The 16,833-nt window shown below is 37.1% G+C and overlaps 1 protein-coding gene across 1 annotated transcript in view; it reads right to left on the bottom strand.

Moving 5' to 3' along the window:
- Positions 1 to 16,833, bottom strand: part of MEGF10 (multiple EGF like domains 10) — a 131,148-nt gene that overhangs the window by 108,471 nt on the left and 5,844 nt on the right. The window contains exons 2-3 of the mRNA XM_017500999.2: positions 14,209 to 14,310; positions 12,730 to 12,830 (exon numbers count right to left, since the gene is read on the bottom strand). Of these exons, the coding sequence (XP_017356488.1) occupies positions 12,730 to 12,830; positions 14,209 to 14,310 (203 nt within the window). The remainder of the gene's footprint in view (positions 1 to 12,729; positions 12,831 to 14,208; positions 14,311 to 16,833) is intronic.

Genomic DNA, 16,833 nt, shown 5'->3' on the forward strand with positions numbered 1-16,833 from the left:
ACGATGCTCATGGGAGAGATAGGTAGCGGGAGAAGACAAGAGACTGCCCTGGCTCCAGATCATCCCTGAAAACTGTTTTCAGGTGTTGGGAAAGGAGGCCTAATGGACCTTTGGAGAGAGGAGAGAATGAGCATTTGTGATGTTGAAGAGAGTAAGAGCTAGGAAGGGCCTGGGTCTCCTGGTGCCGCTGGGCACATCCATGGGAATTGATCTCTCTGGGACATATATTAGTAAGGTCTCTCTCTCTCAAACTGTCTTCTTTATCAGCCCCCAAATCAGCCTGTTTCTCTTTCATTTTCCCCGTCCCCTGTTGCCTCTGCTTATGGATCTCTGAAGAACAAGGTAATCTCACTGTATCTCCCACCACCCTGCTCCTGGCCCTAAGACCAAAATACAAATAGTTAATAAACACAATATTGTTTTTTTTTAGACAGAGTCTCACTCTGTCACCCAGCCTAGAGTGCAATGGCATGATATCGCTCGGCTCACTGCAACCTCTACCTCCTGGGTTCAAGCGATTCTCCTGCCTCAGCCTCCAAAGCAGCTGGAATTACAGGTGTGCACCACCACCATGTCCAGCTCATTTTTGTATTTTTAGTAAAGACAAGATTTCTCCATGTTGGCCAGGCTGGTCTTGCACTCTTGACCTCAGGTGATTAGCCTGCCTCGGTATCCCAATGTGCTAGGACTATAGGCATGAGCCACCGCACTCAGCAACAAACATAAGTTTTTAAAGTGAACAGCATTACTAATAATTAGAAAATGGAAGATAAAGCCAGGTACCATTTTTCACCCAAAAGGTTGAAAGCAATAATAATACCCAGGTCGTCAGAAATGTAAGGAAATGGGTAACTTCATACATTACTGACGGCCATGTAAGTTGTTACAACCTAACTGGATAGCAACTTGGCAATGTGTCTTAAAATGCATTAAAATGTAGCTAAGATTATTCCCAAAATTCATTTTCCCCTTCCCACAGAAATATGCATATTTATATGTATTTTTACTGGGCCTCTGACCACACAGACTAAAGATGCATTTGCAGCTTGGTGAGACCAAGTGACCAGTGGGATATAAAAGGTAATAGAACATGATCACTTCTAGAAACCTTCCTTAGGAAACAGTTGGCATTGCCATTTGCCTCTTTCTCCCACCTACTGTCTGCTGACTGATGTGTAGAGGTCAATAATGTTACATGAAAATGAAAACCACACCTCTGTAAATGTTAAAATGATATCCCATTGCACTTTGCAAGTCTCATGGCTATGTTTGGAAGTGAAATCACAGCCTCTAATGTCATCTTGCTCCTCTCTTCCACCTTGCCTTTGGTCTCATTCCACGTGTAGTGTGAAGTTACAGGAGTGTCAGAACAAAGATGCCCTTGTAGCATGCTGAGAGCATATGACAAAGAGATGGTGGAGCAGAAAGGTAAAAATTGCTTGTGTCCCCTGCTTGCTTGTCTACTTCTAGGTACCACATAGCCAAATCTAATTCTAAATGATACAGTGTGCATACCTCTCATCCCAGAAATTTCATTTAAAATAATTTATTGTATGAATCACTCACACATGCAAAGGGAAAATAAAATGACGCTCCCTGTAGCCACAAAATTATGTGTGTCTAACATTAGTATATACTAATGTAGTAAAATTCAGTCATAAAATTATTATTTAGATGTGATTTATAGACAAGAAAACATGTCCACAATATAATACAAATGAACAAAGCAGCTTACAAAAACTATGCATGGTATAAACTACAAATTTATACTGAATTTAAAGAAACAAAAATATATCTGGAAAGATACAAAGCAAAATGGCAGGACTATGAATGATTTCTTTTCTCTTCTACTCATCTACTTCCCAGTTTTTCACACAGATTAAAAAAAAAAAACCTTCTCTATGAAGAATAATTTTAGGTAATTAAAAAACATATACAACAAGAAATGCAATTTTACTTTTAGCTATTTTAAAAAGTACAATTAGTTATTACTGACTATAATCACCCTGTTGTGCTATCAAACACTAGATCGTATTCATTCTTTCTATTTTTTCTACCCATTAACCGTCCCCATTTTCCCCCATCCCCACCCTTCCCAGCATAACCATTATTCTACTCTCTGCATTCCATGAATATAATTGAATCGTTTGTAACACAAAGAATAAACGCTTGAGGTGGTGGATACTCCATTTATCCTGATGTGATTATTAGATATTGTACGCCTGTATAAAAATATCCCATACACTTCATAAATATATACATCCACTACGCACCAACGAAAACTACAACATCAAAATTCAAAAAAAATCAGTTAAAAAAATATATACAACAAATTTATGTTTTTTTTTTTGAAGTAGCCTAGGTATTCTGATAACACAGTTGAGAAGGGAAGGGCACAGGGTGTTTCCTTACTTCCACAGTCTGTATTTCATTCCTACTCTTTAGTACAGACTGTGACCTAAAGAACATCAACAGTGGTCTACTTATCCTTCAGTCTTTGGTGTGCCTGGTGCTTAGAAACGAAGGAGAGAAGGAAGGGGGAAAAATGGAAGAGAGATAAAAGGAGGAAGAGAACCAAGAGAGGAAGAAAAAAAATGGAGGGCAGGAAGGGGCAGTGAGGAAAAAGGAAAAAGGTGAAGGAAGACAGGCACAGCAATTGGGAGGGAACAGACACAAGCAGACAGCCTTGGGACACAGAGTATTCAAGACAGTTTGAGTTACGCATCTTTTCATCTTAGGAACAAGATCAAAACTCTAAATTAGAGAACTGTCTGGAGACTTGGGCAGGCTGAAAGGTGGGGACAAGGAAATTCAAAGTATCTAGAGATTGTTGGTATTGCAGACGAAATTAACACCCTGGAGAAAGAGAAACACCAGTGTTGCTGGTGTAACTTCAGACTCTGCATGAGATGAGGCCAAAGGCAAAGTGGAAGAGAGTGAACAAGACGACCTTAGAGGCTGTGATTTCACTTCCAAACACAGCCATGAAATTTGGAAAATGCAATGGGATATCGCTTTAACATTTACAAGAGATAAAGGACCACACATCATAAGATTTTCATATAAGAAATATATGAAGAGAATACATAATTGTGTCAATTATCATGGTAGTTAGAATAAAAATATTTACATATCTCAATGGCCAAAGATATGCACAAAAATTTAATCAATCAGGGTAACCAACTGGATTGAGAGTTGTAATCTACTTTGAAACCAGTGCTAGGAAATAATATGTCTTACATTGAAGGAATATAGGGTACACAGTCTGGAATAGACAGTTGGTTCAGTACGCTACATCAAGGTAGTAGTTAAGGACCATGTTCTTTGATATGTAAAAACTTCAGAAGAAATATTATATAGCCAAAAGAAAGAAAGAGAGAGAGAGACAGAGAGAGAGAGAGAGAGAGAAAGACAGAGAAAGAAAGAAAGCAAGAAAGCAAGAAAGCAAGAAAGAAAGAAAGAAGAAAGAAAGCAAGCAGAGAAAGAAAGAAGGAAAGAAACCCTGTCCCTTACTAGTACGATAGGGCTGGACCTCAAGGACATTATGGTAAGTGAAATAAGCCAGTCACGAAAGGACAAATACTGTCTGATTTCACTTATATGAAGTATTGAAAGTAGTCAAAATCATAAAAATATAAAGTAGAAAAGCGGTTGCCAAAGGCTGGAGGTGGGTAGGGGTAGTTAGTGTTTAATGAGTCTAGAGTTTCTGTTTTGCAAGACAAAAATGTTGCAGAGATATGTTGCACAACAATGTGACTATACTTAATACTTCTGAATGGTCCACTTAAAAATTGTTAAAATAGTAATTTTAATGTTATGTGTTTTTACTATAATAAAAATAAATATCAAGAAATTCAATGAATTGAAGAAACTACCAAAATGACACTTAGAAGGTCACTATCTTTCAACCTTGTGAAGATTTTCAATTAAGTACAGAAATGTCAGAGAGAATCAAGATCTATAGTGTTCATATTTTTAGTTTTAAGAAGACATTTATAATATTAAAAGAATGTGGTCTGTAAAATAAACGATCAGCCTTTTAATTTTATTATTTAAATGTGTACTGGAATAATTGATTTTAAAATGTTATTTTAAAGTTGAATCTTACTAACACAATTTTTTTTTTTTGAGACAGAGTCTTGCTCTTATCGCCTCCCAAAGCACTGAGATTACAGGCGTGAGCCACCATGTCCAACCTACATTTTAACATTTAAGAGTGCATAAGATTTCACCTTATTTGTAAATTGGGCTTATTAGATTTACAACAATTATTTAAGTATATGGGAAGGTTTGTCACCCTGGAAGCTGAATTTCTTAAAATGAAAATCAAATCTATTAAATGTACAAATTCCATTTTTAAAACTTGAAGGTGTTTAAGTTTATAAAACATTAGTCAAAGTCTTCTTATGTTTGTTAAATTTGTTAGACTGATGAATGAAACATCTGTAAGCTGAATTTTGTTTAGGAAGCAACGTTTTTTGGATTTATAAGTACAGTATATCAAAAACTAATTATTAAAAACAAAGTAAACCTCTGAATAGGTTTTTATATATTACATACAGGTGTGTGCACATATGCACCCAACCACACATACAGAGGCACACAAACTTCACATTTAACAAATACTAAAGAGTATTTAGTATATTTGGGTGATCTGGTTTATTGTACCAAATATTCATTGCCTTTGTAGCTTGAGATAAAAATCAAAAAAGTATTTTTGATATAAAAATAATTTCACATTTAAACTTGATTGCATTTCCATTTTTAAAAAGCTATATGTGTTACAAAGCTAGAATCAGAAAAAGTCAGCAGCCTTTTTCATTTCAGGGACATGTTTCTGCTGAGAGAAAAGCAAAAGACAATACATTTTACATGACTAGAAAGGAAGGCTTGATCATATTAATTATCTCTAATCATAGTAGTCATAAGCACATGGATATAAGTAAATGGATCATGATGTACAGTTTAGCAAGTCAGTTTGATATTCATGATAAAGAATTGCCATGAGAATTACTTTAAACTTCATGAAAATCTAATGGCTTAATATTTATTCAACTTTGGAGCTATAGAGGAATAATTTTTATCTTCTAATTGAAATCCAAACATCACAAATACTACTAAATTCAAGGCCAGAACATCACTTTCAGTTAGTAATACTGTACATGCAAGTCTTTTGCATTTTTCAAAGCACTTTAATATATCTTACCAGATCCTAACAGCAACCCTACATGATTAATAGGCATTAGAAGCCATCTTACAGATTAAGAAGTGAGGTTCACAGAAATCAAGGATGTTGTGGCCCAAGAATATTATACATGCAGGATAGCTTTGGGATTTGAACTTAGGTTTAATTCATCTGTTTTCTCCATTCTATGTTAAGAATCTGAACTGAACATTTTTTTCTTGGAGGCCAGAAGGGAGAATTAATAAATAAAACAGTTTTCCTTGGAAAACTATACACTGGCCGTGTGCACTCCACTTAGGATGCTCATATTTGCATTTACAGTCAAATGATGGGTATATTGAAAGCAGAGAATAGGATCCGGTGATTTCTCAACCAAAAATGTTTAATCATACATCTTGCTTCTCTATCTCCCTAACATAACTATAGTTCCTATATATGCATTAGGATTAATGTATATAACAAAAAAGTGTTGGCTAACTCTAAGCCAACCCATGAAGAACCATAGAAATCTCTAGAATACATAAATATTTGTTATAAAAAATGGTACATGTTAATGACAATATATTAGAATATGTTTGGATCAATATTTATTTAGGTGCAAGAACCTGAGATTTAAATCAATAGCAATTTTATAAGAGGTAAGTTATGTGGCATTAAAAAACACACACTATATATGCATACACAATGCAAACACATATATACAAACATACACATGTATGTGTACACACACGCATGTATTACAACTATTTCATTCCTCTGGACATTTCTCCATTTCATTTCTCTGAGCATTTCTTTATTAAGATTACATATTAGGTGGAGCATACCTAATGTAAAAACCCAAAATTCAAAATGCTCCAAAATCTGAAACTATTTGAGCACTGACATGAAGCCACAAGTGGAAAATTCCACTCCTGAGGTCATGTCATAGTCAAAGCACAGTCAAAATCTTGTTCCATACACAAAATTATTTAAAATGTTATATAAAATTACCTTTAAGCTATATGTATAAGCTATAAGCTATATGTATACAAACGGTAAATAAATACCTGGCTTTTTAAATATTATTTATTAAAGCACGAGTCTCTACTAGTTGTACATTAACTGAGAAGTACTGTCAATCATAAAATATAAATTAATTTTATATTTAGACTTCAGTTCTATCCCCAAAATATCTCATATGGAGGTGAAAATATTCCTAAACCCAAAAAAGAACAAAATCTGAAACACTTCTGGTCCCAAGGATTTTGGATACTCAAACTGTACTTAAAATTCTCCAAATTACTATGACCAAGAACCCAAAAGCAAATGCAATGAAAACAAACATAAATAGATGGGACTTAATTAAATTAAAAAGCTTCTGCACAGCACAAGAAATAATCACCAAAGTAAACAGATAACCCACAAAGTGGGTTGGGAGAAAAATCTTCACAATCTATACATCTGACAAAGGAATAATATTCAGAATCTACAAGAAACTCAAACAGCAAGAAAAAAACAAACAATCCCATCAAAAAGTGGGCTAAGGACATGAATAGACAATTCTCAAAAGAAGATAAACAAATGGATAACGAACAAATGAAAAAAAATGCTCGACAGCACTAATGATCAGGGAAATGCAAATCAAAACCATAATGCGATACCACCTTACTCCTGCATGAATGGCCATAATCAAAAAATTCAAAAATAATAGATGTCAATGTGGATGTGGTGAAAATGGAACACTTCTACACTGTTGGCGGGAATGTAAACCAATACAACCACTATGGAAAACAGTGTGGAGATTCCTTAAAGAACTAAAAGCAGATCTACCATTTGATCTGGCAATCCCACCTCTGGGTATCTACCCAAAGGAATTGAAGTCGTTATACGAAAAATATACTTGCACATGCACGTTTATAGCAACACAATTCTCAATTGCAAAAAATACGGAACCAGCCCAAGTGTCCATCAATCAACAAGAAAATATGACAGATAGATAGATAGATAGATAGATACATACATACATACATACATACATACATACTGTACATACCATGGAATGCCACTCACCCATAAAAAGGAACTAAATAATGACATTTACAGCAACCTGGATGGAATTGGGGACCATTATTCTAAGTGAAGTAACTCACTTATAAGTGAGAATATACAATGTTTGGAAAACCAAACACTGCATATTCTCACTTATAAGTGTGAGCTAAGCCATGAGGATGCAAAGGCATACAAATGATACAATAGACTTTGGGGACTTAGGGGAAAGGGTAGGAGGTGGGTGGGGGATAAAAGACTAGACATTGGGTACAGTGTACATTACACAGGTGAAGGGTGCACCAAAATCTCAGAATTCACCACTAAAGAACTTATTCATGTAACCAAACACTACCTGTTCCTTAAAAAACAACTGAAATAAAAGAAAAATCTCCAAATTAAAAATCATGAAACACATGTAAATTCTCAACACAGATAAGGCAAGAATACTAATCTTGAAGGAGGAACAAATTTAGAGTTTAATTAAAGTTATAAACAGAGCAAAACCACACCAAGGAATCACAGATTTCTTCCTGTCCTCGTAATATTTTAATTTAAAAATTTCCAATCCTTTCTTTTTTTCTAACCAGATTCTAAGAAAAGGCTTCTAACCACACTGCTGTCCACACTCTCCACTGTGGTGTTTTCTGCCTGGTGACATGCACTGGTCTTCTAGAGAGACAGCCTTGCTACTCAAAGTCTGCTTTGTGGACCAGCAGTTTCCACACAGCCTGAGGGTTCAGCAGAAATGCACACATTTGGGCCCCACTCTGGACCCAGGGAATCAGAATCTGCATTTTAACAGCCTCCCCAAAAGTTTTGTGTGCTCATTCCAGTCAGAAGCAGAGCCAGTCTCTTCATCATGCTCTATACACAAGAAAAGTGGGGTTTTTTTCTCCAAGAATCTGCACAGCTGACAGAGTGAAGAGCCATTCAGTGACTACCCGCTGCTTCTAATACACATAAACATGAAATGAGAGCCTCGTCCTGGGACAGTTTACATGTGAATCTACATGAAGGACTATCTACAGGATGCTCTGGCCATCAGTGTATTAACATGAAACTTAAAATCTTCAGGATGTTTCTAAGCTACTGTCCTTTTCCCTGGAAACTTAACAGTACAGAGAATCCAGGAGCACCTGACTAGGCTGCCTTGCTAAATTTCCCAAAAGTGAAAAAACTGCAGCAGTAACAACGATCCTGAATATTTACCAACGATGCCGGTAAGGTCAGTGATCAGTCCTCTGGTTGATGTAGGCAGAATCACCACATGTGCGAGACCTATTTATTTAATTTCTCTAAAGCTTTTTGTTTTCAAGAACCTTTTAATAATCCAATTTCAAAAGAAACAAAGATTTTTTATTGATTTTAGTCACCTTAAGAGAGATAGAATTGAACAGAGAATAGAGAACTTTCTCAACATTTCTTTTCAAGGCAAAATTATTTAATACATATATGTTTTTTAAATCTTTGAAGTCATGTAATGAGATGCAGCTGAGAATATCTTGACAACATGTGACATGGACAAGAGCTGGATAATCCGTGGTTCATAGACTACTCTGCCAATTTCATTTCTTTTATTTAGGTAAAGTATCTCATCCTCTGTTCGGAATAAATACCTGCATCATCCTCTACTACCCACCACCAACTGATCAGACAAAAAAGCTATTTAATTTCTCAAAGCCTCATTTTCCTCATCTTTAACATGGGTATAATTATGTCTGCCTCATAATGTTTCAGAAATTTTATAAGATAATGTATGTACCTGGTACATAGTAAGCACAAAATAAGGTTAACTATGACTTTGTTGCAAAACTCTTTGATGGCAGAAAGTATGTCTGACTCATATATACATACATACATATATATATATATACATGTATATACACATATACATATACATATATATACATGTATATATATATGTATGTATGTATGTATAATCTTTAGAGTCTAGCCCACTGGTTTTTACATTGTAGGTCAATCAATGCATGTTTTATTCGATTGAATTGAACCCACTGTGTTGAGTCTGATTTTTCCTATGAAAGAGGAAATGACTAGGGTAAAAGAACAATGACTTCCTTCATGTGTACAACTAGAATAGAAGCCTGCTTTTCTCCCAAAACAAGTTAAACTAAGCTGCATGGTCCTACCACCATTCTGGTGACATCTGCAAGCTGTCCTATGGCTCTGAGAAGGGCACTATTCCATAGACTCCTTCACAAGGTGAGCCTGGCTCCTGGAGGCCACTCAGCTCTCCTTCCTCAACCACAGCTGACTCTGAACTGGCAGCCCACTCTCCAGCAAAGTTTCTGGAGCCTAGAGAAGATGACTCATTTTTTTTTTTAAGAGACAGGGTCTCGCTATGTTGCCCATGCTGGTCTCAAACTCCTGGGCTCAACAGATCCTCCCGCTTTGGCCTCCCAAAGTGCTGGGATCTCAGGCATGAGCCACCATGCCCGTCCCTGAGAAGATGACTCTTTAGCTTCCATATCCCTGACAATTTTCTAATGAAGAGCTACTTTTAATATTTGTGAAGTGATCTCTGAAAGTGGAAGGGGTGGGTGAGGGGAAGATGAGAACCAAAAGGACACGTCATTAACATGTGATAGTTAAGACAGCCAGCCAGATCCCCACAGGAAACCTCAGAAAGCTGTGGAAAGAGGGTGGGGCAGCTGGCAGTTCCATGTCAAGCCTCCAGAATGACTGTCTACAGTGGGATCAATCATGGAGGAGCCAGTGGAGCAGGATGAAACAGAGGTGGGGAGGGAAGGGAGGACAGAACCTGCTCTCCTGAAGATACTACTTCAGTACATAAAATAAACTGGTTTAAATACAGGTATTTGCATTAAATCAGCCTTTCTTGCCTTCTAGGTAAATGCCCAAGAATTAAATTAAAATGATGACGGATTTCTGTGTTTAATTTATTTTGGTAACTGGAAACAGTTAAAAAGGGTGACTGTGTTATCTGCCTGGCAGCAAAACTTGCTAGAAAAAGAGACTATGAAAACACAACCAAAAATCATGTAATCTTTCTTCCTTCTCTATCAGCAACGGTGCCTCACTTGTGCCAGCGGTGAAAAGTGCAAAAAAAGTCACTGGGAATCACCCCCAAGAACAAGGAAACATAACAATTGTTGGGAGAGGGTGAAATAATGAAATCAAGACATCAGAGTGGGAAGACAAAATATTTCAGAGACCTTAGAGACCGGAGACCAACAGCTCCCAGGCCAGTGAGACTAGAGAGTAAGCTGATTAAATACATTAGCATATCTAAAGGAAAAAATGTTGCAGTGTCAGCGGCAGTTGGTCAGCCAAGAGGCCTAGACAAAGGAGAATTTTCGGGGCAAATGCTAGAGGTGTTCATTCAAGCAGCTTGGGAGACACTTTGCAAGTTGTCCAGCAGGAGAGAAAACTTATTTTTACCCACATAATTTCGTGCATGATAGTGCTAGTGGAATGGCCTAACTTTCTAAGAATGGCTGCACTACTGAGTTAAAAAACAGAGGCGTTGAATTATGCGGCTGATGCCAGGAAACACTGAAGCTGTCTCTCTAACTGAGCTTGCTTGGATCTACTCTCCCACACCAGCTTGCCGGTAAAATCTAGCATCTCACTTGCCAGGCCTTCAAGAACAGAAGGTATGGCCAGAAGACAGGCACAAGCACCTTTCCGAGTTTTGTATGACCTAGGAAAACAGCATCCTGGCTTCATGGATGACTTAGGAAAATAGTATCCTGGCTTCATGATGACTTAGGAAAATAGCATCCTGGCTTCAAATTCTATGACCTGAGTTAATAGAAACGTGTGCTGGGAGACAGAAGTGCTCTCTTGATATGCTGATGATTGTGCTTGTAAGGTTGAATCCAGGTAAGGGCATTAAGATAATGTCCCCAAGGCCTCTGGGAAGTGGCCGGGCCTCCCCAGTCCCCACCTCTGTGTGCACTCCATTCTGCTTTCTTTTGAAAATGTCCCATCAGTCTGGGCCACTGAGATCTGCTCATGATTATTCTCTAAGATGTTTGATTATAAACATGTAATTTTTCTCATTCAGCATCATTATTAATCAAAGACATGCAAACTGAGAAAAAATTAGCAAAAGGAAAATTGGCCCAGGGTATAAGCAAAAAGGCATTCTCATTTGCTGCTGGTAGGCATTTAAATTGGAAACACACCAAAGTATTAAAATACGTACACTTCTAATCCAGCGATTCGACTGCTAGGAATTTATCTTTACTTAATGAAGGACATGAATCATTATTTAACCACAATGATGTCCTTTAGAGTAGTTCACAATAGGTAAAACTTGGAAATTGTGTAAATATTCAACAGGTGAGATTGGTTAAACAAATATTTATAATGTAATAATATACTGATATTTGCAATATGTTACTGACCAGGGCAGATATTAACAATGTATTTTTATTTTCTTCTTTTTGCTTAGTTACATATTCTAATTTTTCTTTCTATGAACAGGTATTATTAAATATAGCCCTGATTCTGAATCCAAGCTAAGGAGCTGCCCCTGTCTGCATACAGAATAGAATCCAGGGGTTGGAAGGAACAGGAGACAGGTACTATTCCAAGTCCTTTCTCTGAGATAGCAAAGGAGCCTCAAAGAGGTATAAATGGTTTCTCCAAGGCCACCCAGCCAAGTGATGGTAGAACCAGTGATATCACTGGGCTCTCCAGATTCCTAGGCTGAGATCTATCCAGTCGTTCCTGGTACCTCCAAATTACAGCAGAACCTTGACTCTATGCTACTCAGCATCAGTGTCTCAATTCAGAAAGCAGAGATGTCCCTCTAGCTGTATGTTGAGCCAGAGTACTTCAATAAAATAGTTTTTAATGATCGCTCTTCTAAGTGACCTATACACAATAGTAAGAAATCTCAATTGCAAACTGCATCTCACATGCATCGCGTATTCTAGGATTCTCTGAAGTATGTCATAAGATACCAAACTTCTCTCAAGACATCTCAGAATGAATTGGTGAAGTGGGGAAAGGAGAGAGGAGGGAAAATGACAATGAAAAGAAGTTCTATTTTGTGACCCAGACTTACTGTCATTTTTTAATGTGAAAACTCCTCTACATTCAATAAGCCTCATCATTTTATGCACCAGAAAAGAATATGCTGGCCTCTAGAAAGTTGACTTGGATCAGCTATAGGAAAGTTAGGTCTCTGTTCTTTTCTGTGACCCAAGTCCAATGAGTCCTGACCAATTTCCAATGAGACATTTATTGAAGAATTGTAATTTACATCACCACATCCGGCCTTGAATCATCTTTCTGCAGCTCTTTCCTCCTCAAGCAACATTCATTTGGAAACTTTGGATGGGACAGGAGGACAGAGTTAATGTTTCCTTCATTACACAAGCCAAAGAAAAGCAGCAACCAAAGGGAAAAGGAATGTTCCAAGACACCCATCTCCACAGGTCTCCGTCTCAGTGACCATTAACAGAAGCAAACCAGCACTGGGAAAAACAAGCGAATCTCAAAGAAGTGAAAGTCTCACTTACGGACACACATTTCCCCGCTTTCATAAAATCCAGGGCAACACTGAGACTTGCGCCTATACATAGTCTTCTCCCCATGTCGATAGGCTGTCCGATAACTTATTCTGTAGAGAAGGAAAAATCACATTGTTAGTTTCTTTGACTGATAATTTAATTAGAAATAATTTACTCCAATAAAAATGAGCTATTATGTATAATAAAGGTCTGAAAAGCAAAGTATTTCAAACTAATTATGAAGAAATATGCAATACATGTCTAGACCAATATAATAGTAACTCATCAATTTGCTAAGAATATATTAAGATTCCCTATTGAAGCCAATCTGTGCTTTATTTCAAGGAGTCAGTAGTTTCATGATTTCCCTCTTTCACTTAACTTGAGATATGGTGAAAAGTATTGATTAATTCATGTATGATACCCATCTAAGCATCATTCACTTATGTATGTTTTAAGGGAAGAATTCAGAGAATTCCCTTAAAAACCTTGGGGCAGTCTCATCCCACTATAATATAGAAGGCTAACAGACAAAAGACCTCTCCATTTAACTAAAGCACCATTTATTCACTGATTCACTTAGATAGCATGTGTTTATTGAGCACTTACTACATCCTGGGCACTGTTCTAGATATTGGGGAAATAGCAGGGAACAAAACAATAGAAATCCCTTTCTGTCAAGGAACTTAATGTTTTACCAGGGAAGGCAGATCTGGCTGAATTTGTTAAAGTAAGGACATGCACTAAAGAAATAATTAGACATACAATGGCAGGTAAAGATTACATGCTGTGAAGAAAAATAAGTCCTGAGTCAGGGAATAGAATGTGACAGGAGGGATCTCTAGCTTAGACAGAGTGGCCAAGGCCATCTTGTATGAAGAAACGACATTGAGCATAGCATCATATAGTGCAGTAAAAATCAGCAGATGCTGCACTCAACGCATAACTCATACACTATAAATGTCAGTATACTACTAATAAAATTAGGGTATCAGAGCTTCCTTCTATATTAACATTAATATTTAATTATATTTTAGTTTTGTTTCTGTGTTCACATTTATAGAAAAAAAAATATGCCTTGTTTTACTTAACGGTCAAATTTAAGTTGGCCTAAATTGAGTCAGATGTTCAATTGGAAACATATGCTCAGATATGAATTTCTTAACATCTGCTGGTGTCCATATGTAATGTCCAGATCCAGTGTCTCCCCCCGTTATGCACAACACAGAAGCTAGATGAATTCTTGCTAACAAAGGATGGTAAACAGCAGATGCTTTCTGTGCAGTTAGGCTGTAAGCTCCTCCAGAGCCTGGACTACTTTTCTGCTTTTCTATATCCCCTGTGATTTGGCACAAAGATAAGATAGCAGCAAGCCCTCAATACCTATTCACTGAATGAAAGGATGCACTTTCTGATGTCACTAATATCACTGTATCAGAATCTATTCCCAGTTAGCCAAACTCATGAATATGTCTGAGCTTCTATTACCTGTGCCGCGTGCATTTAAACCAGTTTAGAATGTCAGTGCAGCTCGTGTAGTAAATTTGATCAAAGGGATGTGGGTATGACTCTTGCACAGTCACTGAATAGCTGAAAAGAAATGGAAAAATAAAAAATCAGTATTTCTCTTTTTTAAATTAATAACACGCTATGTGCTAAAAAATTTGTAAGCGAAATTGTCTCCATTTGCAACTCCATAGTGACTTCTAACAGAGATTTTCCATGTTTTTATGGGTTTTTATTTAAACTAGAACCCCAAAAGAGCCAATTTTAACAATATATTTAAAAGACTAGGGTTCATGGTGTAAATTTCAAAGGAAATTCTCTTTTACTATTCACTATAAATCCTAATAGTCCCAAATTTAAAAACATCACTCTATATTTTTCTGAATTTAATTCCCTCCTCTTATCCCAGGGCTCTAGGGGTAACAAAGGTCTTTCACAGGCTGTTATCCTTCTAAAGTCTGCATGAAAATAATAAGGCTACTCAGCAAAGAGACAATTCAATTAAAGTAAAAGAGTACATTTTACTACTGATTCTGAAACTATCAGAAAGAACACATTTTTCTCTAGTTGGAACTTGGAATAATTTGCTTTCAGGCAGTGGAAGACTATAAAGCATACAAGAACTAAATAAATACTGTCAAGTAGTCTTTAAACCTGGTTCTAAACATATGGCTGAGACAATTAGCCTAAAATAATCATACTGACAGCTTGCTACTACTTAAATAGTCTGTTTTCCATTACATTTTCACTAACAGCTTCTGGTTAGAGTAAAAACATACAAGCCTATGGACCTAAGAATGTCGGTGGAAAACATCCATGAAATATGAAGAATATTCAATGTTCAGTCCCATACTTCTTCATTTTAAACAGTCTATTACTTGCTTTCATTCTCTGAAAGATTTTTATGAAAATTTTTAATTCACGCTAACAAACAAAATGGGCAATAATCACCAATTCACTTGCTGCAAATCAACAGCCCAAGTTTACTAATAGGAAGGAAGGAAGTTAAAATGTCAGCATGAAGAATTCAGGTTAGACAGAACCTTCTGATTTGAAAAGCTGTGTAGTGCTAGCCTCACAAACAATGGGTTTTCTTTCTGCAGCTGGTCTCTGGCAGTCATTATGTATCAGGCTTCAATAGGACAGCCATGAAGTGATCATACTACTCATAGTTTTCTGTATTTCATTATTTGGGATATTGCAGTTTATTTTTAGGTAAATTTAGGGACCCTCCATAAATATTGAGCAAATGAAACAGGCCCTATTGAAAAAAGCACCGGATTAGAAGAAGCCAGGGTTATAATTCTGTACTGACACTGAGAAACTGGAAGATGTTTAGCAGATAACCTCACTTCCCTGGGTCCTTGGATCACATTTTAAAATATAAGGAGTCAGAGATGGTGTTGAAGATCCCCTCTAATTTAGCATCCTGAATTTCTAACATATATTTTAGATGACTGTTTCTTTCTATCTTCAACAGATGTTACCCATTGCTACCTGCAAAAATAAGGTCAGTTGAGGATAGAGTGTACAAATGCCTGCATGCTGTGATGTAACTCCGTTTGGGTAAAGCAAGAGGCCCCTGCTAAAATATTAAAGTTCTTGGAGTGACTTATCACATTAAGCTGTCAGTATTTTCTTCAGACCCCTAGCAGTGTCCTGAGGTTCTAAGGCTTCCTTACCAATATTTCTTCCTCCTGTGAAATTAAATAATTCAAATTTAAAGCTGTTGGAACTTTAAATTATTTTGAGCCTTGAGAGGAATATAACTATACAGTGTGAGTCATGCAGGCAGCTGCAACTTCTCTTTCCTATAAATGATCAGAAATAATCAAATGGCATAAGAGATAAGACCCCCTTAGATCATTAGCCTTCCTCATGAAACGTTAAAGCAACTTCCTTGAAATGTAGCAATCTAGAATCAATCAAATCGCTGTAACATATGTACTGGCTTTGTACGGAAAATGTCTAACCTTTTAAACTTTTCTGTTTCTGCCTATATAGGTGAAACTTTAACTTCCGCGTTGGGAACACTGACCTCATTCCTTTTAAGTCTGTGTTTTCCTTATGGCCATCCTCAAATTTTGTGCCTGAATAAACTCAATACTTAATCATATTTTCTGACTCGCATTGTTTAAAGTTATCCAGCTTCTTGTAAATAGCTGAATCTTAAGGCCTATAGCGTTATATCTCTGTTACATTTCTAGTGGAGAACAAAGTGAATGAATGTACTCTGCGTATACATCTGGAGTACCGGTACAGTCCCACATCCCCTATGAGCAAAATAGAGCAACTTCCCAAATGTGCTGTAAGAACAAAAAAGAAACCACTTAGCTGGGCGCGGTGGCTCACGCCTGTAATCCCAGCACTTTGGGAGGCGGAGGTGGGCGGATTATTACCAGGTCAAGAGAGCGAGACCATCCTGGCCAACATGGTGAAACCTGACTCTACTAAAAATACAAAAATTTGCTGGACGTGGTGGCGCGTGCCTGTGGTCCCAGCTACTCGGGAGGCTGAGGCAGGAGAATTGCTTGAACCTGGGAGGCAGAGGTTGCAGTGAGCCGAGATCGCGCCCCTGCACTCCAGTCTGGCACCTGGCGACGGAGT

This window comes from Cebus imitator, unplaced genomic scaffold (genome assembly GCF_001604975.1).
Source record: "Cebus imitator isolate Cc_AM_T3 unplaced genomic scaffold, Cebus_imitator-1.0 Scaffold275, whole genome shotgun sequence".
NCBI classification, from domain to species: Eukaryota; Metazoa; Chordata; class Mammalia; order Primates; family Cebidae; genus Cebus; species Cebus imitator.